Source organism: Adelges cooleyi, unplaced genomic scaffold (assembly GCF_023614345.1).
Source record: "Adelges cooleyi isolate 19-005CV unplaced genomic scaffold, UGA_ACOO_1.1 ACOO_flye_CR_arks_rails_tigmint_CR_PRNA_108, whole genome shotgun sequence".
Lineage (NCBI taxonomy): Eukaryota > Metazoa > Arthropoda > Insecta > Hemiptera > Adelgidae > Adelges > Adelges cooleyi.
The window spans coordinates 11,766,715-11,782,639 of NW_026095761.1; the positions used below are offsets into that span (position 1 = coordinate 11,766,715).

Sequence of the window (15,925 nt, forward strand, 5' to 3'; positions counted from 1 at the left end):
AATTGAGGCGTATAGTTTCAAAACCAGCCAAAAGCACATTTTTTGAAAATTGGGTTTTTTTTTTTTTGTAAATGGTCACACTGTATTACAAGTCCTGTAAAAATATTGAACGTCAAATAGAGCATTAACTGGTTTAAACTGATCATGGAAAATTGTGGTTGGTTTCAAAATCACCCATCAAACGAAGTTTTTATCAAAACCAGCCATAAACAAACACGTTTTTTTTCGCGGCAAAAAACAACTGATAATGATATGTATACATTCTAAACCTATGATTTCATATTTATTACAAAATCATAGAGTAAAATGTTAAGGTCTTTTTCGTTTTTTGTTGTTCCTGAACAATTTCAAAATGTGATTATGGCTGGGTTTGAAACTATACGCCTCAATTATTATGGTGTATATGAAAAAATGCACAGGCACTTATATAATATGGAGAAGTTTACATTAGATGTTTTTTTTAAGCTTTACATTGGATTAGTTTATTTTTTAACATAGCGTTATTTTACTTTCTTTTTTTTTTATGGTCATGATTTATGTATTTTTTAGGACATTTTAATCCACGCCTACGCATGGAATATTAAAATGTAGTTTAAACACAAAAAAAACGTCTTAAGAATTAACCGTTTTAGTTCAAGATTTAATAATCATGTTTTAAGTGTAAAAAATTAATTTTTATCAGCTTTGGAAAAAGTATACACAGGTCATTTTAAATAAACGACTATTTGCGTATTACGTTTTATTTCAATTGCTTGGAGATAAAACTAATGATGTTTTATAGTTATCTTTTGTTTTTGTAGGTGAGATTAAATTATCGACCATACCTGTCGAATTCTTTCGCCGAATCGATAATAAAAAGATGATAACATTCCGGATTTAATATCGTATCAGCCGAATGATTGTTTTTTTTTTTTACATAGTTTCAACAAAGAGTAAACAATAGCTGAACCACAGGACTTGACGTGTTAACGCATAAACGGTATTTCAGAGTAAATTTTTTTTTTATTATTTTAAAAGGTTTAAGTGTGCTCCAAAGGTCGCGGTGGTGTCGACGGGCACACAGTTGATTGAATTTATCGATTAATTATAATATAATATATTTAACAAACATATAAAAAAAGAAAAAAAAAAATTGTTAACAAAATTCATTAAACACGTGGACCTGTAATTTAGTTTGTTATGCTATCACGGTACCTATTTTCTATAATACCTATTACAGTATCCGACCACGTGTTGCACGCTTAGCTGGTGAACGATCCGATAACGCGTTTGATCTTTTCAATGGCCAAGTCGACATTTGGCCCGGTCACGTCTTTGTGCAACACTATCCGAACGCTGCTCTTGTTCAGAGCCGACAGTTTCACGATGGTCGTTTCGGTCCTGTTCAGATTGTTGTCAACAGTCTCTTCGTGGTCCACCTAAGAGGAGTAATACGACGACTAAGTAAAAGAAAATGTTTTCTGACGATTCAATAATTAGTAAGTGTGTGTGATGATAAAGTGATGGACGAGTGGAGTTTACTAAGGTGGATAGAATTAGAAACCAATACACAAGGGGGAGTCAATAACAGTCGAGACAAAGGCAAAGGCAATGAGAGTTGTTACGAAGAAGAAGGAAAAGAAATGAAGAGGAAGACACAAGAAAAATGATGGATAGACGGTGTAGAGAGTGTGTGCAAGCCACCGAGACGAGAAGAATAAACCAAGATCGTGGGTTTTACAGGTAAAGGTGGTTGAATGAAGGCCGTGGTGTGATTGAGGAATAGAGTTTTCGCTTGTGCTTTGACTTACTTTCAGGAGTCGCTCGACAAAGTCCGGTATGCTAACGTTGGAAGTGTTTATGTTCACCAAGAGTATATTGGTGTGCAGACTGTCCAAATCGCAAGTAAAATTAAGGTTGCCGACTTGTTGGATTGCTAAAAAAAAAAAAATGAAATAAGCACACAAATTTACCACCAGACGTCGTGTCTTGAGACAGAAAAACAGCACAAGTTTTTTATACAAACCCTCTGCCACTTTCTTGGCGTTCATATGGTCCTCGGCCAGTCTTTCCACGCAGTTTTCCAAAGCATACACCCCGGCAGCTGCCACGATCCCCGCCTGTCTCATGGAACCGCCAAGAACTTTCCTAGTCCTCCTCGCCCTGTTGAAATACCATCGTTAGGTTAGCTTCTGCAGTGCATTAACGGGTATGCCGTGTACACTCACTGGACGATGAAAGACTGACTGCCGACCAACACTGCCCCTATGGGCGCTCCCAACCCTTTACTTAGGCAAAAAGTAACCGAATCGCAATGGCGCACAACCCGGCTGACCGGCACTCCAAGGTTGACGGAGGCGTTGAATACTCTGGCGCCGTCCATGTGCAGTGGAATATCATTTTTCTTCAGCAAATCGGCCAACTAAATTTAATTTAAAAAAAAGGCATATAGCTGAGTGCAGTCCGAGAACTGAAGAAGACATCAGATCCCCCCCAAGGAATATTGGAACTGAGAACTGAAAGAATTGGGCGCCAGAGTCGGGACTGAAGAGCTGAGAGTAGATTATGAATTTTACATTGTTAGACGACGACGATAAAGCCAAGATTAAGTACTATAATGATTAGGTTTCAACGGTTCAATCGTGTATGATAGGAATAGACATAGTAACTAATGCGTATGCCTGGTAGTTTAATAGCTCATGAAGATCTGTTCTTTGATAGTCTGCAAAACCTATATGTAGACGGCGTGTCGGTTATTGCTCTATACCTACACATACTAGGTATTACATAGTTTGCACAGTTTAAAGGTCACAGACTATTTATGACGTTAAAAAGTATAATCTAAAAATGTAGACAAAGCGGTTATGTACAATGTAGCCTACGTGGTGGCCTATGGTTTACACAGTGTCTGATGTAAGAGTATGTAGGTAATCTCGATTCAATCATATTATCATTATAATGGTTTGTTCCATTTATCTAATTGCGTTGTCCTGAAACATCAAAAAGGGACTCCTTTTTGTGAGGAAAAATTAGAGAAAACTTCAAAACAAAGGAGAATAATATGTTTTTGTACTGACTTGGTCCAGCCATTCCAGAGGCAAAACGGTGCCGCCGCAAAAGTTATGAGTGTTCTCTACGCACACCAAAGAAGTGTACGGTTCGTGTGGATCCGGACCCTGTGGCCTGAGTTTCTCCTGGAGATAGGACAGGTCGAACGTGCCGTCCGGTAAGTTCTGGACTTCGCGAAGTTGCAGGCTGCCGATCTAGAAAGCCAACAGTAGTAAAGTTCAACGTGTAAGCATGCCACAATCGTTTGGGGGCGTTTTGAAAATTATTAACCTGCGACGCTCCGCCCTGTTCGTACAACAGGATGTGACTCCTGCTGCCCACGATCACTTCGGATCCGCGATTTTTCGAATGGACAATCACTAAATAAATAAGTCAGTTTGCAGACTATGTCAGTTTATTCACAAGAAGTGGTTTTGTGCCTTAAAGTGTGTACCTAAGTACCCGTGTCTGCGATCAACGCTTGTGGTACTTAAGATCACGATTTGGCACTCAAAATTAACAGTTCAGTTATTATGTACAAATTGTTGTTTTAGTATCACGTTGAAAAATACACATTAAAATGTTATTCAGTAAATCGTACTAGCATAAGTAATGCGAACGAAGTAAAATACATTTGTAACTATGGTTAAAAAATCAAAACTGAATTACTTGAAATCAGATTTCCCATCAAGCCACTCGGTAAGAACAGACCGGCTTCTTTGCCGAGCAATTCCGCTGACATTTTCTCCAAACCTGAAAGCAAAACAAAGTGATTACTTATTGTTATTGCAAAGTGATTACTTTTAGAGAATAGAAATTGGGTAACAACTTCCAGCGGACGATTGAAGGATAACACCTTAAGACCAGAATTCCAACGCCAAATCAGGTCTTATATTATTAATACTTTACAAAAAAAAAAAAAAAATGCATTTTGTTATATTAAACTTTATTTCTTTAGGTACACACCATTGCCTATAGTGCAATAATTTCTGATCTGAATTGTAATTAGACATTACTGTAAAAAAAAAAAAATCACCTGACCAAACATTTCCAAACCAATAAAACAATGTAAAAAACATGTAACAATGACAAAAATAAACCGTTGAATTTTTTGTTTCTCTGTATAGTGATTATATTTTGCACACAAAGATAAAATAGTATATGATTTTAATTAATTCTATTATTTATTATCATTCAATTTGTTTACCAGTCGTGACATAACCCAGTGACCGGGATTTTAATTTGTTTATACTGCACTAATCTGTTTTTTTTTTGCAATGATAATAAAATATATGCTTTACCTCTACCCAATTAATCACAAAATGATTTAATAATTATCATTATTATTGCCAACATATTTTTATTGTTCGAGTGATTTGTGATCTGACACGTGTACTTGGATATTGATATATATTTTAAATTTCCAAGCCCACAAAATCTGAATGGTAGTTGACAGACTACAATATTAACTTCAACCGTGTTAGGGTTTCACTCCGGATACCGTCAATAATATATTATTATGATGTCACTAATTTCAGAAAGGGGACAAATCCAAATGTTTTAAGATTATGATTAAGATTAAGATGATGTGTTAAAACGGGACGAGTCCAGGACAAGGCCCCTTTCCTGCACTAAATTCCTCAATGCATGTTAAAAATTAAAATGGTATTTACTACATGTTAAGAATTTAATTGTACCAAGTCGAGCGTTTGAAATTGTTTAAATTAAAAAAAAAAAATGATTTAACAAACTAAATACACCTTATAAAGTATTGTATATGATATATATTTTTAAGATCTATATTTGCTGTACAGAAAAAAAAATAATTGTATGTAAAATTGAATGTATTGTACTTTAATATATTAATAAGATACACTTAAATGTGCCCCCTTTAGATTCAAATATGTACCTAGTGATGGGAATTGGAAAATCCGGATTTTCACAAAAAAACGCTATTTAAGCTACTTAAAAATCATATAAGTGTTAAATAATTTTACAATATAAAAATCTATAACTAAGTTACCATTTTTTGATAAATATGTGAAAATAAAACAAAACACCAAAGAGATAAACTGCTTTTGAATTTCGGATTTGTTGAAATCCGAAAATCCGAAAGCATTTTATAGACAAAGTTAAGAGTTTTTTTAAAAAAATTTTATCAACAAATTTTACTTAGGTACACATCTTTATGTTGTAATAGTATTTAACAATTATATGATTTTCAAATGACTTAAAAAGCGTTTTTTTGAAAAATCCGGATTTTCGGATTCCCATCACTATATGTACCCCATAGTCGGGGTAGATATGAATAAAAATGAAGATTTATTAAACAAAATTGATAGATTTGATAAATTACTTGATTGATGAGATTGAAACTACAGGTTGTAACTCGCACACTTGTAATTTGACATAAAATATATATTTATAAGAAATAATGTTTTAAAAACACTTATAAACTATTTTAATTAAATGTTTTATAATTATTATTCGAATACCTCCTTTTTATGAGAATATTTTTGAATTTAATTGGAATAACTTCTAGACAATGATTATTTGGATAACGTTTTATTCGAATGATTCTACATAGTCTGCAATGAGTGATGCAATCCACATTGCAATGAAATAATATGATACTCTAACGGCACAAAACTTTGTCCGTCCTGTCCATGTGGAATGATTACCCGACATTGGATCCTAAGTTCACACAAGATTAAGAAGTCTCGACTAGAAGGGGGTTGGAGGGGCAGTGGATTAGTGGAGTTTAAATCAGGCAACCAGGCGTAGCTCTCCTGGGGGTTTGAGAGGGTCGTTTCCCGAAGGATCCGGACCTACCACGTTGGAGGGGTAAAATTTTAGAAAACAAAGCTGTGTTTTTTTGTGGAATGTCGTACTTACGGTTGATCGTGGGGTCTTCGCCGTAACCGTCGTCGCCCACTTCGGCATCGAACATGGCTTGCCGCATTTTCGAGTCCGGTCTGGTCACCGTGTCGCTTCTCAGGTCTATCACTTTGCTGCCGGTCTCCGGCAAACCGTTGACCGTCTGTCTAGCCACGCTGGTGTACATAGTGTTCTCAAAGGAATATTATATTTTCCAGTCTATTCTTCGGTGCTGGTGTACGCACAGGTACACGAGCGCTGTTTGTTTGGATTTGAATTAAGATAAACCCCAAGATGATGGTCCTCAGCCGGCCGCCGTGCAACGCACACCGTTGTCAGAGCAGCCACACGATGGTAATATTGAATTTTATATCATAACACAATGTAATATAATAATATACTATATTATACTGCGCTATTTGATTTCTGGATCGTCTTATCTTCACACGCCGTACCGCTCTCATTCACGTGAACACCTATACCCACGACTATCACCTAAGAAAGTAACAATATACGTCATAGTATAATATTATTACTATCAGTATGATTATTATTATTATTGCAATAATAATACTAATCGTTGTTAATTTTACTATCAACGTTTGTTATCGACGGCCAAATACGCGTGATTCTATATAATATAATTTTGGGAATATTAGACTACACAATGGTCAGTGTGTCTACTAAGGATGGTCCGATTGACCTCTAAAGAGATAAGAGACTTTTTGGCTATTAGGTTTTGTGGGATGTACGGAATTTTGCTTTTTTTATGTAAAAAAAAAATTATTTAATTTAATTACAATAAACTAATTTTTTTTAATGAGTATCGGTTTCTACATAGCCAAAGAACTAGAATTTTTTTACAGAATAATTGTGATCGGACAATGATCTTAAGAAGGTGTAATTTTGTCAAGCTTTTAACTATGAAATAAACGCCAAAATAATACCTTGAAGCTAATGGAAATTAATCTGTAAATAAATTGACATGGTCGATATTTTTTTATTGAAACCCTTTTTTTATTAAACAAAATCATTATTTTGTTATTCAGCGATAAAAATTGTTTTTATCAAGTTACAGCCTGATAAAAACTGATGAGAAAATCATATCACGGATAGAAGGAATTCCAAGTATCATATTTCACTATTTAATGTTTCAGGTTTGAATTGCACTATTTGGTTAACATGAGAAAATGTATAAAAAACAAAACGTGTCGTTACTTAGTCGACAACTTTCATAAAAGATAGATTTTGCAGGGCAAAAGGTGTAGGTAAATTTTTGGCCATTACCAAACTTTGTCGGTTGGACATAATATTATTGACTGTTTATTATAATTATTATTATTTTTTTTTTTTACCAAATTAATCACGTCCGATCCAAATGACGTAGTTCTTTAATACAAAATACAAAAAAAAAGAGAAAAAAATCATTTTTCTAGAAACGCTGATACAATATCAAACACGTTTTTCCAATAACAGTGCGCTAATGGTTATCTATTAAAAAACAAAAATTGCCGACCAGGTAAGGTCAGCTGCACAAAAAAAAATATAACTTTTATTATCTTAATCTAATTATCTAATCACTAACCTTGTAGTGTTATTGGCCCGGAGTACTTAATTGGCGCATTTGAAAATTATTGGAAAGACAGAATCGCTCCGGATAGGTTAACTGAAAGTACTAAAGCTATATAATCTAATAACAACCGATTGAAACGGGACGGACAAGTTAATATGCTATATTATGAAATTCATGTTTTGCTGTACTTTCACCGTCCACCGACGAATACCTGTCAAATTAAAATATACTAGACCCAAGTTTAATACACCAGTATATTATACTTTCACGGTAGGCAAAACCTAATGATAATATTTCTTCCTCGACGATATTTTTAGAGAGCCTAAACCGTCATAGTATCATAATTCATAAATATTTTTGTCGTTTAATAAAAAATTTGGTCAACATTTTTTTTATATATTTACCTAATAAAATATATGAATGCTACAAAGAAGCTCGGTCAATATATTTGGTTGTAAATAAAAGTAAAACGACAAAGTATTATTAATAAATTTAAATATTAAATGCATTGAAAGCGGTCTGGTTTTTGACGTTTTAGACCAAAAAGCCTAAGACAAATTTTGTACTACTTAGGGTGGCCCGGTTTTAATCCTTTAAAGAAGTTCTTTAATAGGTTTTGAAAAAAAATTGTTTTCAAATTTTCATTTATTTAATTACAATATACTGAAATTTTTTAATGAAAATAGGTTCCCTACATAACCTAGTAAAGTAGTCAAAGAACTTCGAATTTTCTGACAGAATTGAGATCACACGACTCGGTGGAAATTTATTAAAACAAATATTTTCTTAAGTATTACCTCTAAAAAACGACCGCTTAAACAATTAATTTGAACAATTTGCCATAATTCTTAACATATATACACTCTTGCCACGATAGTTTTATTGTTGCAAAAAAATTGCTTAAATTAAAAGAAAAACATCCTAGAATTCTGCAGCTGTGTAAAAAAATAAACTTCCATTAAAAAGGATTGCTGCGAAATATATAGTTTCATGTTCAAACAATATTTTGACATTATACCAATAGATAGCGCTATGTATACCTAAGTAATATTTACTATTTTGACACCAAAGGGAAGACCTTAATATGCTATGACTTTTCTCTTTTTACTTTCTCGACAAATTAGGCTTAACTAAACGATTATTTGTTCATTTATTTCGGTTTATTTTTCGATAAAGTAAGTAAGTGTTCATTGTTTAAAAAAAAATATATATATATACTCGTATGTAAGTCGAATTTTAGTAATCGCTCGTCAAAGAAACTGAATTGTAATTCTTGTTTTTATGTGTTTAAAACTTAAAAGCCATATTATTGCAATAGTCAAATACTTTATACTTTCTTCGAAGAAAATTATACGTTAAAGGTTACGGATATAAATATGTTACTTGTAAACACACTAATTATAATGGCAATTAGAGGTTTAATCAAAATTTTCAGTAAATAGTGAAAGTTCAATCAAATATAATACAGTAATTAATCCAACCCAACCATTGTATAAAAAATAAATTTAATCTTTTTTTTTTGCTATCTTTCCTGCTTATTAATTGTGCATAGCGTGTGATTTACAAGACTAATTTTCGCACCGCTAATGCTAAAAAACACTTTAATACCACACCTACCGTTCAAAAGTTATTGCCATTTAAAGTTCATGTTAATGCTCTATTTAGAAGCATTTTTAGGTATATATATATATTATGTATTTATATTTATACACATATAAATCATATAATTTGGTGTGGCTTTTAACAAAATATGTGTAATTCAATATCTAAACTATAATTTAAAAAAAAAAACACAAATAGGTTGAATTTAAATGTTATTTGATATATCTATAAAAAATTATCACTAAACAGCTATAACTACTATAATATCTAAATTGTATATAATATTGAAGAAATAGTAGGTTAAACAATTTTTTTTTCCTTTTTTATACATAAAATATTAGTCATTACCTAATAATATTTTGGCCTTCGATAAATTCCCAATTATTCCTTTGCTGTTCCTGGAGTGGCTACCGTGAAAATTGCATTTAAATACCGACAAGTACAAATACAACAGTTGATTTAGAGAATGGCGGGTCCACTATATTGTTATTAAACGATAACGTTTATAATGATAATAAAATAGGTCGGTTGTAAAGGGAAACCAATTAATAATTAGGTGTCAGCAATTCTAATTAACAATATTATTTAACAAAGTTGTGTGTGTGTATTTACCGCTTATGTAGCGCCCATATAGAAAATTTGTAAACATCAGGTAAAAATTAAACAAACAAACATTTAACATCACTTCAAGTATGTAATAATTTCAATCTGCAACGCGAAATGTTTACAAAAACAAGTCTAAAACACGAAGTTTGTCGTTCCTTTTGCGGGTCTTATTGTTTTTAAGAAACACAAATAATTAGCTTACAATTTAAATACACTGTTTGTCACACCCAGAGTCCGATATGGGAATTTTGAACCCTAAGGCAAAACATCTTCGAGGGCCCTCTTCCATAAATTACAAAAATAAAAGACCTCGCCAACAATTTTTTTTCCCTTTTACTATTACTTGACTTTTTTTTCTGTTTTAAAAATGACTCATGTTATGTGAAAATAATCCTCTCGGCGGTACAACAACAAGTGAGTATATAATATTATTAATAGGCTGTCTCGTTAGGTTATTTTACCATTTGTCATTGCTACTGGGAAATATTCGAAAATTAGAAATCATTGATCTAGACGATGCGTTAATACTCAATCATATTATGTTTTCACATGATAAAATAAAATAAAAAACATAGCTGTCGCCACTTTACCTGTCACAGAAAACGCGATTGCCCGCATACAAGTTGAGTACAACTAAACTGTCGAAAACAACTATAAAAACAAATCACAAACGAAGAAAGTACAGTTTACAAGAAATAACTGTTGGCAATTTCAATATTATATAGTATTTTACTTTATCATGCCCGCCGGACACAATTTAACAAAACAAATTGTACACATTTATTCTATGAAATCAAATAAGCAAAAACAATTAGTGTTTACTATGGTTGTGCATTATGTAAATAGAAAATAACATTGTTTATGAAACTTAGTACACAAACACGGTTCGAAACAAAAAATAATAAAACTGAAGGTCCTGGGTAAGAAGTAATTTTTTTTAAGTATAATTGTTTTCAATATTATATGTTAAAAATAAATTGTGTCTGCTTACAATTTTGCACAGACGATAAACCAACAATTTTACGGTGATCAAATTCCTTTAAAATGTTGATGTGTTTTTACCCTCATGTTATACTATAGAAAAAACAAATACTGTAATCGGTTGACTTTATAATATGTTCCTACTTGTCCACCCCCATCCGTGTTTGATTTCAGTTATTCCACTACTTTGCACATTCTTTTTTTGTTTAATCATACATAGGTATATATTTGGGAAGATAAAAAAAAATGATTTATATTAATCGACACTATTTTATAGATAAAAAGCTCTGCAATCCATATGTGTAAAATGTTTAGCCTACATTCCATAAATTTCTTAAACTAATAAATACACAGTTTCAAATTAAAAACACCGCTTGAAGTTAAACGAAAAATAAAAACTAATTAATACGCCATTGACCTTAATTTAAGAACACGAACATCCAACCATTAACAAATTTAAAGTTCTAAAAAAAAGTAGTGCACTGACATTTGACTGTTCGCTTATTGAAAAAACACATTATATATTTAGCATCGCTTTCGTGGAGATAAAAATCCAGGCAAATAATTTCTTCATAGAAACTCCTCAAGTCACATTCTCTTTTGAGCAGATAAAGGTGTAACTTCTCGACTTTTTATAGCGGCTTGCGTGATAAGTGATAACACAAAAATATAATTAGGTAGATTTTAATTCCAATAATATCCTTAAGAAGTATCAAATTATTGCTTCAATACACAAAACAAAACAAAATTTGTAGTTTCTTTATTGTTTTGTTTGTGTAAAAAATAGTTGGTTATTTTAAAGTTCTATAAATCAATTTGTATGAATGCTATTCAATATTGCCAAACAAACTCCTAATCAAACCATGCGACAGCTGTTAATAATTATAATATACACTTTACAGTGAACATCAAAGGTTTAATATGATTTACACATAATGTTAGGTACCTACCATTTAACCATTTTTATCTTGTAACAACAATCCGATTGGAAATCACTAAGCAACAAAACACTAGTTCACGAAATGGACGGTGGTCAAGATGTTAAATAAGATAATTTCATAGTTTTTGCGGTATACAATATACATAACTGTATAAGATTATTGAAACAGATCAATGAATCGATTTGGTCGTTAGGTTAAGACTTTTAACACTCGAATAATATAATTAACTATACAACGTGACATACTTATCAATAATAAGTATTGTACAAAATAATCATTGCGTGTAAAGTGAACAAAAAAAAAAATTCTTAAGATGTAATCAGTATAGTTTGATTACCACAGTGACCTATGCGCACACGTGATACTCTATACGACCGAGGAGGTATTGCTTCCCCCCCTGCCAATATTGTATTTAAATGCTTAAGTGTGAAGAGCAAGTGACGACCCGTTCACAGACACATTCAGTTAATCTCCCCTACTGTGATTCGTTTGTCGTTCAGTGATCTCTTCAGCATCACTTCGGCATCGTTTGTTTAAATTTAGATTTAAGCACATACATTCTGTCGATATTGAATCATTTTGATACCTATAGTTTCTGTAAGGTGCTTTCAAATCGAAACAAACATTAATTTATTGAAAAAAAATAGTAGGTCAGTGTGATGCCTAGGCAAAATTAGTATAACAAGCCGTAGTAAGTACAAGTACAGCAATCATAACAATTTTAAAAACAAATACATTCAATTTCGACGACCTCTTGCAAAAATTGTAAAAAATACCATATGGAAAACATTAAAAAATTGTCCAAGCCGTGGTTAGGGAATAGTTTGCGAGTTGTGGAAAAATTCGTTTTGACTAAGCTAATTTAATGTGAACAAAACCTGAAAGATCCAGAGGTAAAACCACTTTACACAATTTGTCTAAAATTTGTTAATGAATTTTTATTTTGTAAAACTTGTTATCTAACATACTTTTCTATAAACAAACACTTATACATACAATTCCTCCCAATATTATAAACCTTTACATACACAATTCAAATGTTGGAAAACATCAACTTACAAGTCTTGTGCTGTAAAGTAATTTTTCCTAAGGACCCTTCGAATACTTAAGAAAAAATACCCGTCAACTCCTAAAATAATCGACTGAATCAGTGAAGATTTTTTCTCCTGACTGAGACCGATTTACATGTTTTTGGTATTCGATTCGAAAAAATAAACCATTGGACAATTATTGTCAAACGTTGACCGTTTTAACTCTTTTAGTTCCCAGGCACATTACAAAGTGACAAAAAAATATATTATCAGTAAGTAAATATTCTCTAAATTTAATTTGGACCGAAAGGGGTAAGTTTGGAGTATAAAATATTTTTCTACGGATTTGTGTGTGTACATTATATTATTATTATGTTGTTATACACTGAATGTATACATTAACAGCTGTTATAATATCATGCTGCTGTTTGGACGTTGGTTTTAGCATCGCCTTGCGCGTGATTTGATTTCATAATGCCCAACAACGCCCTACCGGATCTTCAAAAAATAAAAATAAAAACACATTGTATACACTCCCAAGTACCGAATAAACGCCATTAAAACGGACACTATTTCCGGGACGATAAACAAGCACACACATTAGCATCTATACTGCGTTCGGCTACCGAAGGAGTAACTAAAAGCGAAGGTCATTTACCATTTCATATTATTGTTTTATGTAAATAATATTAAGTTTTATCACAAAATAAAATAAAAAATCGGGCTCAAAACAAATATTGTCACAATAATAATACTATTATCATGTATCGTTAACATCCGAATGTCTTTATACGAAGTCCACAAAGGGTGTGAATAAGACATCTTATTCAAAAAGACTCCCCTCTTTAAATTGTTTGACTCAAAAGGATTTGATAATAAAAAATCGGACCGTCGAAGCACGTTTATACAGGTGATTCGGGTAAACAGATTGAAAAAAAATGTTAAATTTTATTATAAATACTACAAAAAAAAAAAAAAATTATAAATAAAATAAAATTGTTTATAATTTGTTTTATCCATATGATAAATTGCTTCACAAACTAAAACGCTTTTTCACTAATTATTTAGACTTGAGCAATTAAAACCAAGATAATTTATCACTTTCAATATTATTTTCCATTTTTGAATTTAATCATTATTTTTGTTGTCGAAGAAAAAATGTTAAATTCTATTGTACAATGTTATTTATTATGTTATTACTTATTACCATTAACCGATTAAAACGTTTTATCACGTTTGTCAAAGTAATATTGTAGTTTCAATTTAAAAACTTAATGCGTTTAATTTCAATAATATCCACAAAACATACCATACGATTTTGCAGTAGTTATTATTGTGACAACTTTTATATAAATTTATAATTTAATACAATTTTCTTTGGACTTTTTTTTGGAAAAATAAATGTTTACTGAATACTTCCCCACGTTTAATTGTTAATTATTTTACTATAATCGTATCAATATGATATTTATTATACATAATATTATTGAGAAGTAATTAAAAAATATATATTACGTAGGTAGGTAACTAACGATGATATTATTATCTATGGATGATTATACAAATTGAATCAACAATAATAGCCATAAGTAAAAAATGTATGTATATATACTAACATTAATATAGTTGTTATTGCAGTCACTGACGCATATAGTACATATATGTAATTTGTTTTTTTTAACAAATTAATTCTTTGTAGAATATTATACTTGAATTTAACAAAAATACATCCTGTTTGTCGTTATTAATAAAACTATTAATTTACTCTTATAATGCGAGTTTTTTTTTTTAATTAAAATTATCTTTAACATTTCAACAAAAAATAGTTAAATATTAAGTTTCTCTTATAGTTGCCTAATATGTCACGCCTTCTGTAATTTATGTATGGTTTTTAAGTTTGTAATAAATCAAAATTGTCTACAATAAACCGTGAGTAAACAAAAAAATTAAATTCTGAACGACTCGTGTCTTTAATGGAACAAGACGTTCGTCCTTGTTATTGCTTTGTTATAGCTTTATGCGAATTCCAAGTAAAGTATTGTGCTCGGTTTTATACAATCCAAATGCTTAAGCACAACAACGTAACGGCCTAAGTCAATAACAACCGAATTGGTTTGATGTGTTCACTAAAAATTCCTCATCAGTCAAATTAATTAAAAACTCAAAACCAAACCAGCATTTTCATAACACAAAATTATTTACATCATCCAACAGCAGAGCTAGTATGAAAATGTAGGGGAAAAAATTGTGTTTTTATGATGTACAACTTAAAAAGCTCTATAGTCAATAAACTAAACCAGTTAAAATTCTAAAACTCTTCATTGCACTTCTACTGCACTCCAAGGTTAGGTTAATAAGACCCTAAATAACAAAATCCGTTTCTGAGATCTGTGTGGCTAATGAAAGTTAAGCAAAACTAGTTAAACTAGTGTTTAAAACTAACAATTTTTTGTATTTATAAACAACTTAAACAATTCGTTTTTTTTATGTTTTAATTTATATTTTGTATCTCTTTGACAAGCTATTTTGAATGAATAGAGAATCTATCCTCTATCCCTTATAGTTTACGAAGATTAAGCGTTTATGAGATACAAACAACGTACATTATAAAATTTAAATCATTGTGCATAAATATGAAATCCAATCAACCTGTATGTCAAAGCCAAGACAACATGTCTATCTTCTTACTATTATAGTGTAGAATTTGTTTTTTGTTTTCCTGTTCACAACAAGCTGTGTTAAAGTTATCAACGGCAAATTTTTTTCATTTCAATTACCATATTTACTTGATTTTTTAAAAATCAAGACTGTAAAATGTCATATATTCTAATATACAATATTCTAAATACAAATCTGACGCTGGTGATTTTAATTACCCACTCGAATGCTGCACGAATTTCTAAATTGTTTTTTGAGAAATAAAAAAAACCTTAAGAAGAGGTGAACGGCATTGGATGACCGATCTAACGAAACGGTAAGCTATCATACCGTGACTACACGTTTAAAGCATAACATACTAATCTGCAACTTAACATGAATTTCGAACATTATAACAACACAAAACATTGCGTTATGCATTTTCTTATAAGAAAGTAGTGCGAATTTTACTTTTAAAAAAAATTATTTATTCCGCTTAGCGAAAAAAAATGCATTTGTTTTTATTAGAAAAATAAAGAGCTAACTTGTAAACTAATTATAATTTACACACATAATATTAATAGTATAAATTAGAATACTAAACGCACGATAATATGTTTTGATTTTTGGGTTTAGAATTTAAAAAAATA

General features: G+C 31.2%; 1 protein-coding gene across 2 annotated transcripts; it reads right to left on the reverse strand.

Annotated features, from left to right (window-relative positions):
* Positions 1-844: 844 nt before the first annotated feature.
* On the reverse strand, positions 845-11,874 carry LOC126847498 (uncharacterized). Of its 2 annotated transcripts, none has more exons than XM_050587781.1 (9): positions 11,617-11,874; positions 5,923-6,399; positions 3,697-3,780; positions 3,319-3,407; positions 3,057-3,242; positions 2,208-2,401; positions 2,006-2,142; positions 1,791-1,915; positions 845-1,418 (listed from the first exon to the last, which is right to left on the reverse strand). In XM_050587781.1, the coding sequence occupies exons 2-9, from the start codon at positions 6,089-6,091 to the stop codon at positions 1,242-1,244; spliced, it is 1,161 nt and encodes a 386-aa protein (XP_050443738.1). In that variant the 5' UTR covers positions 6,092-6,399; positions 11,617-11,874; the 3' UTR covers positions 845-1,241. The 2 variants fall into 2 exon arrangements, with proteins under 2 accessions (XP_050443738.1, XP_050443739.1); XM_050587782.1 differs by lacking the exon at positions 11,617-11,874 and adding an exon at positions 7,490-7,621.
* Positions 11,875-15,925: the final 4,051 nt, after the last annotated feature.